Source organism: Agelaius phoeniceus, chromosome 1 (assembly GCF_051311805.1).
Source record: "Agelaius phoeniceus isolate bAgePho1 chromosome 1, bAgePho1.hap1, whole genome shotgun sequence".
Classification (NCBI taxonomy): domain Eukaryota; kingdom Metazoa; phylum Chordata; class Aves; order Passeriformes; family Icteridae; genus Agelaius; species Agelaius phoeniceus.
The window spans coordinates 10,051,210-10,065,344 of NC_135265.1; the positions used below are offsets into that span (position 1 = coordinate 10,051,210).

At 37.1% G+C, this 14,135-nt stretch overlaps 1 protein-coding gene across 1 annotated transcript in view; it reads right to left on the reverse strand.

The window, feature by feature from the left end:
- Positions 1-14,135, reverse strand: part of NCAPG2 (non-SMC condensin II complex subunit G2) — a 48,240-nt gene that overhangs the window by 14,511 nt on the left and 19,594 nt on the right. The window contains exons 11-24 of the mRNA XM_077191993.1: positions 12,661-12,786; positions 11,613-11,792; positions 10,462-10,614; positions 8,644-8,866; positions 7,317-7,441; positions 6,673-6,846; positions 4,356-4,426; positions 3,967-4,120; positions 3,622-3,795; positions 2,993-3,103; positions 2,739-2,882; positions 1,871-1,970; positions 1,391-1,575; positions 481-624 (exon numbers count right to left, since the gene is read on the reverse strand). Coding sequence (XP_077048108.1) covers positions 481-624; positions 1,391-1,575; positions 1,871-1,970; positions 2,739-2,882; positions 2,993-3,103; positions 3,622-3,795; positions 3,967-4,120; positions 4,356-4,426; positions 6,673-6,846; positions 7,317-7,441; positions 8,644-8,866; positions 10,462-10,614; positions 11,613-11,792; positions 12,661-12,786 — 2,064 coding nt within the window. The remainder of the gene's footprint in view (positions 1-480; positions 625-1,390; positions 1,576-1,870; positions 1,971-2,738; positions 2,883-2,992; positions 3,104-3,621; positions 3,796-3,966; positions 4,121-4,355; positions 4,427-6,672; positions 6,847-7,316; positions 7,442-8,643; positions 8,867-10,461; positions 10,615-11,612; positions 11,793-12,660; positions 12,787-14,135) is intronic.

Consider the following 14,135-nt stretch of genomic DNA (forward strand, 5'->3'; position numbering starts at 1 on the left):
TGAAGGAACCTGGGAAATATTGACACTGTAAAGCACTGCTCAGCAACAGCCAAAACAAACTGGTGTGTCCTCAACAATGTCTTGGCCACAAATGCCAACCACAGCAGCACAGGGACTGCAGGGAGGAAAGCTGACTCCTTCCCAGCCAGAGCCAGTATAAAAGCACAGAGGGAATATCCCAGAATCCATGTTATTAATTGCCAACACTGCCTTACTGCTAAGTTCTCCTGTCAGAGGCAGATACTGAAATAGGTATCAGGACAAGTCTGTTCCTACACAGCTGTAGTCAGAAATCTGAAAGATGAACTCTAATGTGAAATTATAGCAAATAAAATTTCCTGTTTGTTCCATGCCAACACACACAAAATCCTCATCTGCAGTACAAAGATCAATTTTCTGAATAAAGCTCTGTCATTCCAACATAACATTTAAAAAGCAGAAGGTGTTAAATAGAAAAAAGAAAATCAGGATTAACTTTACCTTCTGTAGCACACAATTTATCTCTGCTACTATTGCAGCCAGGAGAGTGGAGAGTACACCCTGGTGAACTGCTGGGAATGTGGAATGCCAGCACTGCAGTGCATGGATGAATTCTCCAAGAGGCATCTGAATAGAGTGAATCAACTAAAACCAAAAAGAAAAACACATCTGGTTTTTCAGACTGCTTGAGTATAAGTGAAATATACCAGCAAGCCTCTCTGTGAAGTGCAGACCCCACCTTGAAAGCTTTTGAGGTATTCTAGTCACTTGGGACCAGAGGGGGAATCAGCAACAACTGGGAAGTCTACTCATAAATCTGAGAAACAAAGAAAGCAGTGGCTCTTACAAAAAAGAACCGAATGTTTTTCAGAAGTCCTGAAAAGCACATCAGCAAATTTCCCAGAGTGATCCACCCATTTCACTACTATTTAGTATCTGCTTTAAAATACAAGTCTACTTTTCTGTGAAGGTGTGAGATTTTCAGGAATGTTAGATCATTTATATTTTGAAGTTGGTATCATTCAGACTAAAAGAAATAAATAATAAAGAAAATTTTTCCTCCCTCCAAGATCATAATATATATAAACAAGTCCTTTTCTCTGGATTGAGGAAGTTCATCTAATTGTAGAGAAGATTAACAGCCTAGAAGTACCACCATGTTCCAGAATCACTGGCAACAGAATCCATTTGTTCTGCAATTTACTGGTTCTTCTGTCATGATGAGACCAAAATGGACAAAAAAAAATTGGTAACAAGAAAACTTGGAAAATTTAACTGAAAATTTAATCATGTATCTACCCAAACAGTTGGTAATAGCAAGGTAACAACCTCAAAGAGTCTTAAGTATACCCCTTTGCATAAAAATTATGGATTCACTTACACATTAGCAATTTGGACTGTAGTATCATACCTGAATTCCTTTTTCCTGTTCTTTCTTAAGTCTATGTGCCACACATTCTAAAATTTTCTGAAAGACGTTCTGTAGAGTGTGGAAAAGATTTGTCACTTCCTCTGTCTCAGTATTTTGATTTAAAGAAGCTTCAATAATTTCTTTTAGAGCACACAGCAACATTGGAGCACAAAAGCCACCTCTCTCTAGAGAAAGAGATAAATACCATAATGTAAAAGTTGTAATATTAATCAGGTACAAGCTTAGAATGAAACTCAGATACAATAAATAGTGATAGTTTACAAGTGGAGACAATACATTTCATTTCTGAGCACCCTTAGCTGAAATTTTCATCCAGTCCAATTAACATTTTAAGTATGAATTCAGTGTTCCCTCCAACTCTTAAAAGTTAGGGATTAACTAACTTGCTAATACAAGAAAAGCCAGCCAAGTACAAATGCAGATGTTGCTGTTAGTACAAAATAGGCCAAAATAGGGTACCTGTTTGCATAATCTGAAGAGCCATTTCTAAAAGGTGTGCTTGAAATGTGACATTTCCCAGGCCCACCATTATGACATCTTTACACACTGTCAGGTAGGCCTAGAAGAGAGGTGCAAAATTATAGGAAACCTAAACTTCATGTAAAGTAATCATTCAGTAAAACTCAAAAATAATATAACTACAAACTCTTAGCCAAGGTGCCCTGAGAGCTGGTGTACCCAACTGGAGTTACTCAGTTCACACCTGTTGAAAAGCATGAATTCCAACCAGTCCTTCAAATGCTTCCATTGCCCTTTGCCAACAGTAAATGGTTTCTCAAAAGGCAGTAAATCCTCTCTTTTTAACTCAGGCTCAGATCAAAGGCATTGATACTTATCATTTACTGAGCCAAATATGACATCTCTACCTGCCTTTAATAGCAAAATTAAAACCAGCAGACAAAAAGAGCTTTTCCCTACAGACACACAGTTGTTACATACTAAACAGATTATGAGATGGAAGTACAGACAGAGTGAGAACTTTTAATCAGTCTGTGTATATATGAGCTGGGGTGTTCAAAGACACTGACTGGGACCAAAGTTAGCCAAATCTTTCACCAAAATCTGGTGATTTTAGCTCAGTGCTAAAATCCACCTTGGGTTAAATGAAATGTCAGAAGAATGCAACAGAAAACAGCTCAGAACTAGCTAAAACCTCACCCACATTGTATCATCAAATGCTTGCTTTGAAGGGCAAATCAGGATCAGGGGTAAGGGACACTGCAAGTGATGACACAAATGCCAGTGCAGTTTGTCTGCACACAAATTGCTACACCTACAGCTTTTCAAATTGAAAGCAGCTTGATTTATATTATAAGAATCATCTAACCTGGATAATAAATTCAGAAACATCACTGTGTTTTGAAATACCATCCTCTTGATCACTTGCTAGTATAAAAGGTACAACTTGACTTTCTATCCAAGCACCTGTCTTCTTCAGAAGTGAAAGGTGATCTTCTCCTTCTTCAGAAAACTGAAAAAAAAAACCAAAGGGAAGTTTACCAATTGTCTCTCCAGTTGTTTTGGAACTTCCTTATACTGTCAACTGTAACTCCAGCTTATTTTGGAAAGCTATGACCATACCTTATGCTGAAGATGAACAGTCAATCTGCAAAAGAGGCTGAAGGCTCTTAGGCTGGTTGCTTGATTCCAGCCACCAGAATCGGTTCCTTCCAGAACTGAGCCAAGAAACTTCTGAAATATCAATGTTTACATTTATATTTTGAAGAAAAACCTTTCAAATGCTTCTTTATTTAATTGCTTTAAACAAAAGGTTAAAGAAAACCCCAAACCCACAAAAACAGCAAAGCACCAACCCTAAATAAGCAACAAGCATACTTTAATTACTTCCATTTTTCAATGCCATAACTGATTTTCAGACTATTCCTTATTCACATATTCTAAAAGTCTGATCCCTTAAAAACACTCAACACTAGATCCCAAAAATTTTGAGACACCTAAGACTGAGAAGCTGGTTAAAATCTGCCACCTCTAAACAATTCTGAACTATTATACTTCTAGTTTAGAGTATTTGTTGGAAATAAAAATAAAAAAGAAATAAAAATCAAAAGGAAAAATTGTTTTTACAAAAAAAAATTTTTATAAAGGGAGAGGGCATCATGAACCTCATTTATTTGTTCTTGCAGGCATTTTAGCTTGACTCAGGCAATATATGATGTTAAGCACTGATTTTATGAGAAGGAGACAACTACCTTTGCAGCACCGAGGATTTTCAAAAGCTTCTTCAGTTTATTTTTAGGAACAGAAAGTAGGCAAGCACAATTGACAGGATGAGTCAATAAATACTCAATGTAATCAATTGCTAAGTCTGGCTTTGATTCATGTGTTACATGGATACGTACTCGACGCCCAGATGTTTTAGTATTCTGAAGAGGAAGGAAGCACAAAACCAGTACAACTCTGTTAGTACCTGACTTCAGAACTGATTTCAAAGCAGAATAATACAGCATTAAAAACTCTTTATTCTATTTTAAAAAGCATGATGCCTTAAAGCAGTTTGGCAATTCCTATGCTCCCTGTCACATGCATTTGCACACCTTTGTTGGGGTGAGTGAGTCAGAGAGCCAATCACAGGCTAATTCCATAATGTGCCCCACTTGACCCCAGCGGCACAGGCAGTCGATCAGGATAGAATATTTGTTTTGGTCAGCTCCACTGTCAATATTTCTGAGTCTGGAAACCACACCACAGCTGAAAAGAAAACAGATAGGCAAAGAGATACATTACTTTCACATCCATAAGTGCAGAAAACAATTAGTAATAATACAAAAAAAGGATTCACCAATGAGACAGACTTGAACATCACCACAGTTCTAGTGTCTTAATTTAGCCAAATGGGCATTTAATATATCAGATAGTGAAAAATGAACAAATACAGCCAGCAAGAAACTTGTTGTCATTTCCATTTTGGATTTCCAAACAGTACCTGAATGTAGGAATAGTAGCAGGGGGCATAAAGGATGCCAGAATAATCAGGGGAGCCATGCACCGCTCATCCTAGGATAAAAGAATTACACTCTATGACACAGAGGTACACACATGCAACCAAAACTAAAGACAGTACTGAAAAACTGTGATTCCATTTCCTCAAATTAAGGATTTCCCTTTTCCACTACTAATGGAGCTGAAAGGACCTCAAAACAATATGGCTTGCAATCTGAAAAGTCTGATTCCTGGTTTTGGAGGTCAATTGCCAATTATCATACCCTTCACTTTCTGACAAACTGCCAGAATAACTACCATGAATAGTCATGGCTCCATTAGGTTAATACTCATTGCAAAAGAAATAGCAGCTCCTCATCACTTTTTTTTCCACTAGAACTAAGGTTTAATTGCACAACCATGACACCATCTCACTCCTCTCAACCTTAAGTGCCCTAAATTCATTCACAAGACAAACTTATTAAAAAGACTCTAAAGAAAAAGTTTCTTATATAAGGATGGCAATGTTCAATGCATTATTATTCATTACAATGTGACATAATACATGGTCTAGGCCACAACATAATCTCACTCAGGTTATACAGAAACCAATCTATGTTAAGAACTCTTCAAAAATAGTTTATCTCTATGTCCAAGCTTCATGGAAACAGCCAAATGAAATTATCATCTACTTAGCCATTCCAAGATCTAAAAGCTTTTTTTAAAGCTCATATTTTTAAAAGAACTTTTAAAATATATTTGTAGCTTTTTCAGGAAAGAGACAGGCAGCTTCAGTATGTTTGTAGCCTTTTAGGAACTAAGCCTCTGATGACAGGTCCTTTTGGATCCAAGCTGCATACTCACTATAAAAGAATATCAAAGTCAAAGAGGTTGCTTGCTAAAGCTGGATATCTTGTCTGTTCACCAGACCCTTTCAGAAAGGATGCTACATCCTCTACCAAAAAAGTTTGGAATGTCTTTAACAATTTCCAAATGCTTTCAGGGTAGAGAGCAGTTGTGTATCTGTGCTGCAGAGTAATATGTAGCAATGAGCTGCTTTTCACTCCCTGATTATCTAAAGCAAAGTTGCAGTGGAGCAGCCACCATATTTCAGGATACTTCAGCATAAAAGTCATCAACTAAGATAAGATATCCAGTATGTAATCCTTCCAAATTCACTCTGGGTGCAGCAGCCACTATTGGCCACTCTCAGGATGGCATCCTCCTCAAGAATAACACTAAAACAATTAGAGCAAGGAGACTGACAATTTGAAAATGACTGATTTTAATTAACTGCCTGTATTGAATCGAAGCAATAAATAAATGCATCCACAGATCATTAGAGAGTGGATTTAAATTAGCAGAAACCTCAGAATCACAGAATGGTTTGGGTTGGAAGGGACCTTAGAGATCATCTTGTTCCAATCCCCCTTCCCCTTAGCCAGGTTGTTCCAAGTCCCATCCAACCTGGCCTTGAACACTCCCAGGGATGGAGCATGCACAGCTTCTCTGGACAATCTGTGCCAATGTCTCACCATCCTCACAAAAAAAGAATTTCTTCCTAATATTTAATCTAAACCTACTTTCTTTTAGTCTGAATCCATTCCTTTGTCCTGTCATTACACTCTCCTGTAAAAAGTCCCTCTCTGTCTTTCTTGCAGGCTCCCTTCAGGCACTGGAAGGCTGCAATTAGGTCACCCCAAAGCTTTCTCCTTTCCAGGCTTAACAATCCCAATTCTTTAAGCCTTTCCATTTAGGACAGGTACTCCATCCCTCTCATCATCTTGGTGGCCTCCTTTGGACTCACTCCAGCAGGTCAGCAGAATATGTTTGGCTTTCTGGGCTGCAAGTGCACTCTGCCAGCTCATATTCAGTGCAAAAAGAGCCTCAGCTGCTTCAGTTGCAGCTGAATTATAAGAAGTGGTGCTGGTGGAAGAGTCTGGAGGACAACGGGTAGAAAACATGTGGACTCTAATGTACATTGAGTATTAATTCTGCAATGGCTCTTTTGTATTTACTGTTTTCCAAAAGGTCTAAAACATTCAAAAGAATAAAACCCTAGAAAAGCCTTACAAAGAAAGCAATTTATTGCATAAGTATTTTTGAGCTGACTATTTAGATAATGGTTCATCAGTCAGACACTGCAGCTGGAGAGTAGTTACTGCACATTTGTGGGATTCCAAGAAACTTGCTGCTGTTTATAGCTTATAACAACAATGAAAAGGAATACTTAATGTCATAAAAATAGATAAAAGATATAAAACATGAAAGCATCAGAAGAAAATACTGAGAAAATACAGAAAAATCTAGGCTTTCTTTACCTGAAATACTTTAAAATATTCAGGAAGTACAGAAGCAAACTTCCTGATAGCATATTCTTTGGCATCTTCATTATGATCCAGTGCTTTGTGGATGCTTCTCCAGAGTATTACAGTGATCTCCAGCAAACTTGCCATGCTGGCCACATCATCTACTGACAACACATTATCCAACACCTGAAATACAAACATTTAGATCATATTACCCATTATATTTTCAAATTGAAATTTAGACTAAAATAAGGCTTTAAAGACACTAGAAAAAATCCTTCTAGGTTCTTTACTAAGACACTCTGGTTGCTGTAGAACAGGAACTCCACAACTGAGTCTTAATCTCTCTAACTTCACATATCTTGCAATAGTAATTTTTAAAATAATTTAACTGCAAAACCAAACCAATTTATAACCAACAGTGGAATTAGGCAACTATTAATTTAAAATAAGCTTCATATTTCTTCTATCTTTTTCTAGCTACTTGACCAGAATTCTGCTACTGCAGGACATGAAAATCGAATAATGGCAGTTCTCCCCTTCCAACTCCAGAGATGCCCAAGGGCATTCCTTTAGACTTTCTGCCATCTTCTGTCTCACATTAAGCACCACTGAAAAGAAGTTACTAGAAGTTAGAACAGAGTGGACTTTCTTACACTGGTGTTCTCCTTTTCACTTCCATCTTCCTCATCATCCTCATCCCCACTACCACGAAGACTGGCTTTCATTGCTTTCTGGATGCAGGCATTCAAGCAGCGCCGAATAGTGAGCATCAATTTAGCTACATTTAAATGGAGTAAGAATAAATGAGACATTTACTGTTTGTTAAGAATGTTGGTAATAAGTGCTTCTAATTACAATGCTGGAAAGCCAGTATGAAAAAGTAGGCAACAGAACCAGAAACAGCTAGGAAAAAATGGAGAAAAATTCCTTGTAAAGGAAATGGAAAAAATGTGAACATGTTTTATATCCTCAAGTATGAAGAAGTGACAACATTATCATCAAGCTCTGTAATTTTGTTGTTAAAACAGTATACTAAAAAACCGCAAATAACCACCACCTTATCAAATCAGAACCAGAAGAAGCTTCCACAACTCCTACATCTAATCTGGCACAGCTGTTAAATTAATGATCCACGTTCAAGAACACATTCCCTCCGATGTCAGTGTTCATTCCTATGTCAATTCCCATTCTTTGGAAAAGATGTAGCCCAACCACTGCACTCCTGAACAAGGAGCTCAGCTCTAGAAAAAGTGAAAGGGTTATGCCACTCTGGTGGAAGTACAACAAGCTAATTTCATAACCTCATCAAGATGATCAGTGAGAGGCAATGGTTTGGGCATTTCACCCAAGTCACTCCATGCTGATTACTTGAGTTTTAACAGAACTCTCCTGAAACCAGATTTTCCTGATTTTTATTTGTTTCAATAGGACTTTTCTAAAAAGCAGTGACATGCTGGGCAGTACATGTCCTCTTCACTAAAACATTCAGAAGCTTTCTGAAGGAGGACTTTTTAGATTTTCTCTGAGCAACTTGAAAATACTGATCCACAAATCCCAGACACCCAGATTATCAGATGTAAACATTTTTTCAGTTTCTATATAATCTTTCACATGAAGATCTCAAATCACTTAAGGCATCAGGGTGTTTGCTACTCTATTTCTACATGAGAAATAGGTATCAACTGACATACATTAAGGTACATGGGGGAGAAAGGGGACCAGAAGGACCAGGTATTACCATGGGCTGGAGTGTACAGTACATAAGAACAGAGATGAAAAGCTTTGATCTCCTCACTGTTGAAAAAGCTGATGACTTTGCCTGCTGTGTTTATTGCTGGTGTCAAGAATTTCAAAACCTACAAACAAATATTACACTAAACCCTCAAAAAAACCTAGCAACAATGTACCACTGTTACAGAAATAAGAAGAAAAAAGCATGATATCAGTAATTCCAAAAGCTCCCAGGGTTTTGTGCTTTACCTATATTGGTGGGGGCAGTGAATTCATGGGCATATTGATAGAACTTCCTGGCTGCTGCAGGATTCATCTGGATCAGAGTGACACAGCGCTCACACCACACATCCTCGGGCTGGGCACTGGGGAAGAAGGAGTTCAGCAGGAGGTTGACAATGCGCCGCGCCACCGGCCGAGAGTCCGCTTCCAGCCGAGACAGGAGGTGCTCCATGGGACAGATATTCCAGAACTTTGTGGAGTGAGAATCAGATATCCAAAGGAGTGAAACAAAAATAGAGGAAAAAACCATCACCTTCATTAAGTGATTTCTATGGCAATAGTCTAATCAAATATAAAGAACTGGGAAAGCATGAGCATTTTTTATTCTTACACCAATGTGTACTGGAGGTCAAATTCTGCTGCAATGTTATTCTGCTGTGCTGATGTTTTAAATCTCCTGGTATCTCTGACTCATTGCTAAAATTGTGGTTCAAGCAATTCCACTACACCTGCAATACTAATGCAATTCCATAGATACAGGGAAGAACTATTTACTCTACAAGGATATCACCATAAATTACAACTATTATCATTATGTGCCATGTTTCATATTCTCCTCACAGGACAAAGTAGGTCTAAACTACTCACAAGTATCTGAACACCTTAAAAGGGTGTTGATCCTTAAATGGATCAACACCCTTTTCAAAACCATCCCAAACCTTACATTACTAAATACTGAATGCATCCCATTCTTAGCAGAGCTCTAGTTTATTTGTAACACAGAAATCAAATGCTATGAAATTCAGAAATACTACACAGCTGTCTGTCAGCTGTAACACTACATTTGTAGTTTTTCTGAGAAGATTCTAAATTAATTATGCTGGACAATTTCAAATTAAAACAAACAAAAAAGTGTTTTTCAATGCCAAGGAACCTATTTTACTCTTTAGTAGAAATATTTGCATCAGATAATTACCCTGTGAATTTGAGCTATGGATGTCCCTATTAAAACTATCATAAAAAGTAAGTGATCCCAGGACTTACTAGAGATACACATTACAGTTTTTAAATCAATAGGAAGTTATTGAAAAACATCTAACACTTACTAGGATTTTTTTTCTTTATTTAAGCCTGATCTTTCCTTCCCCTAAGAAATCCCTTACATTGAGAATTATCTTTTTTCTCTGTCTTTAATTGCAGAATTATTACAATCTCAGAATAATTCACAAAGTGACCTCAGCCACTCCTTCTATGGCTTCCCCTCTACATCCTTCACCACCTTCAGAGCCCACCTCTGGATGGTTTCTTATAGTTTTATGTCTTTATTAGGCTTAGCAAGGGACTAAATGATTGTTAAATTAAAATATAAAATTAAGAGTAAGAAACTATTAACATTAGAGAGTCGAATAAGAGCTCAAAGATGCTATAATGCCTGTGGCTGGACAGTATTGCCCTAAATAAGAGTCCACAGCAGAACTCAAAATACATTAAAAATCACTGTAAAAAGACACCAAAATCCTGAAGGATGTGCCCACAAAATAGAAGCAGACATTATAAAAACAGAAGAATCAGAGCAAAAAAGCTACTTAGGGTTAAGGTGTTAGGCATTTACAAGAGTTGGGCAGCTGAGGAAAGTGGCTGTAACCCACTGCTCTCCCCTGCCCATCCAGAGAGAACAAGGCCCCACAGAGCACTCAGGATACCACAGATATTATGAGTATTACCAGAGCAAAGCAGGTTATTTCTTTTTTAAGAACACTGCAGCAGTCTCAAAATGTATTTTTTTTTTTTTAATACATGCCATGATTTTGTCTCCTTGCTACTTATCAAGCATCATTATCCTACCTTGGCAGCCTTGGTAGCCTTCACTTTGAGCAGCATTTCCACAAAAGCCACTCGCACCTTCTCAGAATTATCATGCAGACTGTGTCTGGTTGCAGGGAGGAGCTGTTCCAGGAGTGGGTGACTTAGTTTGTTGTCCAAAATTATGGGTAGGCACTAAAATAAAAAAATCAAATCCAGAGAGAGTGGAGCTGAAAAATCTGTAGCTAAAAATTGTTGAAGAGGACCGAGACACTTCTCATGTTAAATCAAGCAGGGGCAGACACTGCGCATGCTTGTTTTTCTTGTCATATTCTCTGGTAAAAACTGCTTTGATTACTTCAAATTTGCAGTGAACTCTGTTCAGTGAACTCACTTCAGCTGAATCAGCTTCAGATCTACACCTAGACCATGGTCTTGCCCTCTGCCTGAGGACACACCATCTCCCTAAAATATGCTGATTTCAAATTAGAAATACACTTCTTTTCCCAATTCATTTTAGAATCAGCACTTTCTGCTTATCCGGGATAGCTCCTCCATGAAGCAGTAGTGGAGCAAGTGAGGATTAACAGGATGACAGCTTCAATTTAAGGCTGAACTGACACAGACAAAATCTGCAAGTGAAAATGTTGATTAGGGAGTTCATTTTCCAGTCCAAGCTATCAGTTATTTCTCACATGCCAGAAAGATGTAGATGAACTATTTCTAACATAGTGAGCAATGCATGGGAGGAGGCATGACCAGACCAGCTGTGGAATTATATCCATCCAAACCTCAGATACACACTAAGTGGGATACAAAATCCCAACTGTGCATGTCTTGGGATGCCTTAAAGCCAGTGATGTAAGAAATTCTGGAGCTGCCTACATAGATTTTCAAGTCTAAGCATTATTTCTAATAGCTAAAAAAAAATTAATTATTGGGTCCAAACAGTCTGTGTACAACTGAATTGAATACCTTAGGGTCAGAAAGCCAATCAGTTACTATTTCAAAAGACATTTGTATTTTCCAAACATGTGGCTTCTATGAAATGTGCAAAACCTCCATGTAGGAGGAATTCTATTGCCCAAGACATTTTGAAGAACAAGACATTTCCTTGATTTAAAGTGGCCTATACTAGAAACCTGTACACCAATTAAAATAGAACAATGACAATCATGATAAAAAACATTTACTTTAAAAACAGAGCATCGAACATCAGCAGATGTTATATCACATGCCAGATCTCCAGTTATCTTTTTTAAAAGATCAGCAAGAATTGTTGGAGAAATCATCTCCCAGTATTTGGATATGATCTGAGTAACTCCAAGTATCCCTGTAGAGCGAACAACTGGATGAGGATCTTCTAAGAGACTCTGAAACAAACAAAAGAATAACACCGTGAGCATATGGATTATTGTGACTCTACTGCTGTTTGACCTGAGCCTATCATAAACAAAATGCATTCCATTACCTTTTAATCAGTATGAAAACTGTCATACAATAAAAGAACTGTAATATCAATAGGAATTTTACTATGAAGAAAACAAGGAAATTTAAACCAGAAGCAAAACTAAGGTAACTACTGGCCAACTTTTTTCATTGGACTTTTGAATTTTTTCTTTTTAAATAAATCAAGTCTTGCATTTGTGACTTAATTAAGAATATCTGGATTTCTATTTATATGAATTTACACTGATCACTGTTCCTATGGAACAACATAACAACTTTGAAACTTTCAATTATCTGATGTCAACTCAGGAATCCCCCAACATTTTCTTAATGAAACTACTATGCTCATTCCCACCCATCTGGACTGGCAAGGAGATTTTTAGGTTCCCTCCATTATACTTAATTTCAGAAGTATTTAGTAATACAGTACTGAACTTTGATTGAGTGCTTCCATAGTAACTGTGAAGCTCTCCCCCACAATCCTAGGTTAAGTAAGGATCAAGATCATTACTCATGCATTTCATCTTTCAAATGCATCTCTCATTCACAGAATAATGAATAACAAACCAAAATATTTCCTTTTTAGAGTTTAAAGTGGTGTATAGCATCTGCAGCAAATATACTATAGAAATTTATAATATTAGTTTAATTTTGTCTTTTCTGCACCACAGACCTCTATTTCCCTACAATTATTCAGAAATTCCATACATTTTAAATGCATCAACAAATTTTTTTTTTAGTTAGTTCTGACAAAAGTTTCATTTTTAACATTTTAGTTTCATTAAAACTCACAAAAAGTTCTTCAAACTGTTTCTGAATTTCACTGTCCATCTCTTCAGCAGTAAAACTGGGATCACGAACAGGAAAAGCATCAACAAACAAAAACGCTGCATTTGCTCGAACTTCTGAGTTTCTGGCCTGTGACAATGGAGGAAAAGAGATTTTTTCCATAAGGACCAATTGTTAATATCCAAAGGTGTATCCTGTCAAATACTGTTCTCCAAACATTTAAACAAGTGTTTTTAATTAAGTAGATGGAAGAGATTAATTTACAAATGGATGGAAGAACCTAAAGTCACATGTAAGTTTTAATGTTTTATCTTACGTTTCTGCCCATTCAGTAAAACTTGAGTTATTGTTGCAATCAGCTTTCAAAGCACATCAGCTACAATGACCCTGAGGAATCCCAGCCAGAGCCCTTCTGCTTTCTGTAATGCTGAATAAATTAAAAGCAGTTGGGATTTCTCTTGGTGGCCTTAAAGCTCCTCTTCAGGACAGAAGACTCTTGAATTCAATCAGACTGGATTAATTAACTTGCTTGTCAAGAGGCAGGTGATTGAATTGAAAAGCACAAGCCTGTTTCTTCAAGAAAACAGTATTTAGGAACTAAGTACCAGAAAGCTTGGAGCGTAACTTATCCAGCAAAAACATATTCAGTTCTGCATCTCTGCACAGAAGGATTAGGACCATGTTCTGAGCTCCAGGCAGCTCATCAAAAATCTATGGGAAGCCTCCCAACATTTTACCATATTTAACAATTTTCACTGTACTCCACCGTGTATTTTACTGGTTATAGAGACACAAACACAAAAAAGGACAAGAAAAAGGTGCATATTTGGACAATCATTCAGTGAAAGATAATTGATCCTGTGGACTCCTAAAGGACAGAAAAAGAGTGCAGGCAATGAAACTATGAAGAAATTCAAGGCATCTCAAGGAGAAAGCTGAAATCTAAGCACCAAACTACATTTTATTTATCAGAGATAGCAGTGCAGTGATTAAGAGCCTCTATGGACGTCTCTTGGAAAGGAGACTTGGAAGGAAGAATTTTGTCCAGATCTTGTGTCCAATAAAAAAAATAAAAGCTCTCAATATAATAAGCAAAGTAGGCCTAATTTTAACAGCAAGATGAGACAGTTCAGGGAAATTCTTGACTATGCTAATCATTTAATTTTCTTCTTCCCTTGTCATAAAGCACATTGAGATCAAAGCAGGGAAAAGAAACATAGCAACAATCATGTAATATTTAGACTTAAATAAACTAATGACAAATAAAACCAGAAAAAAACACAACAGTAACAATTGTTTCATTTACCATCTGTTTTAGGTTTCTCTTCTTGATCAAGCCTGATATGGTGGAGTAGGACCATAACATGCCAAATTCTTCAAGTCAACAAAATTACTAGGAATTTTTAATTGGATACAACAAAAGCAAACAAGGCACACACATACATTCTTTAGTCAGGGACTTGTGTTTTCCTTTATTT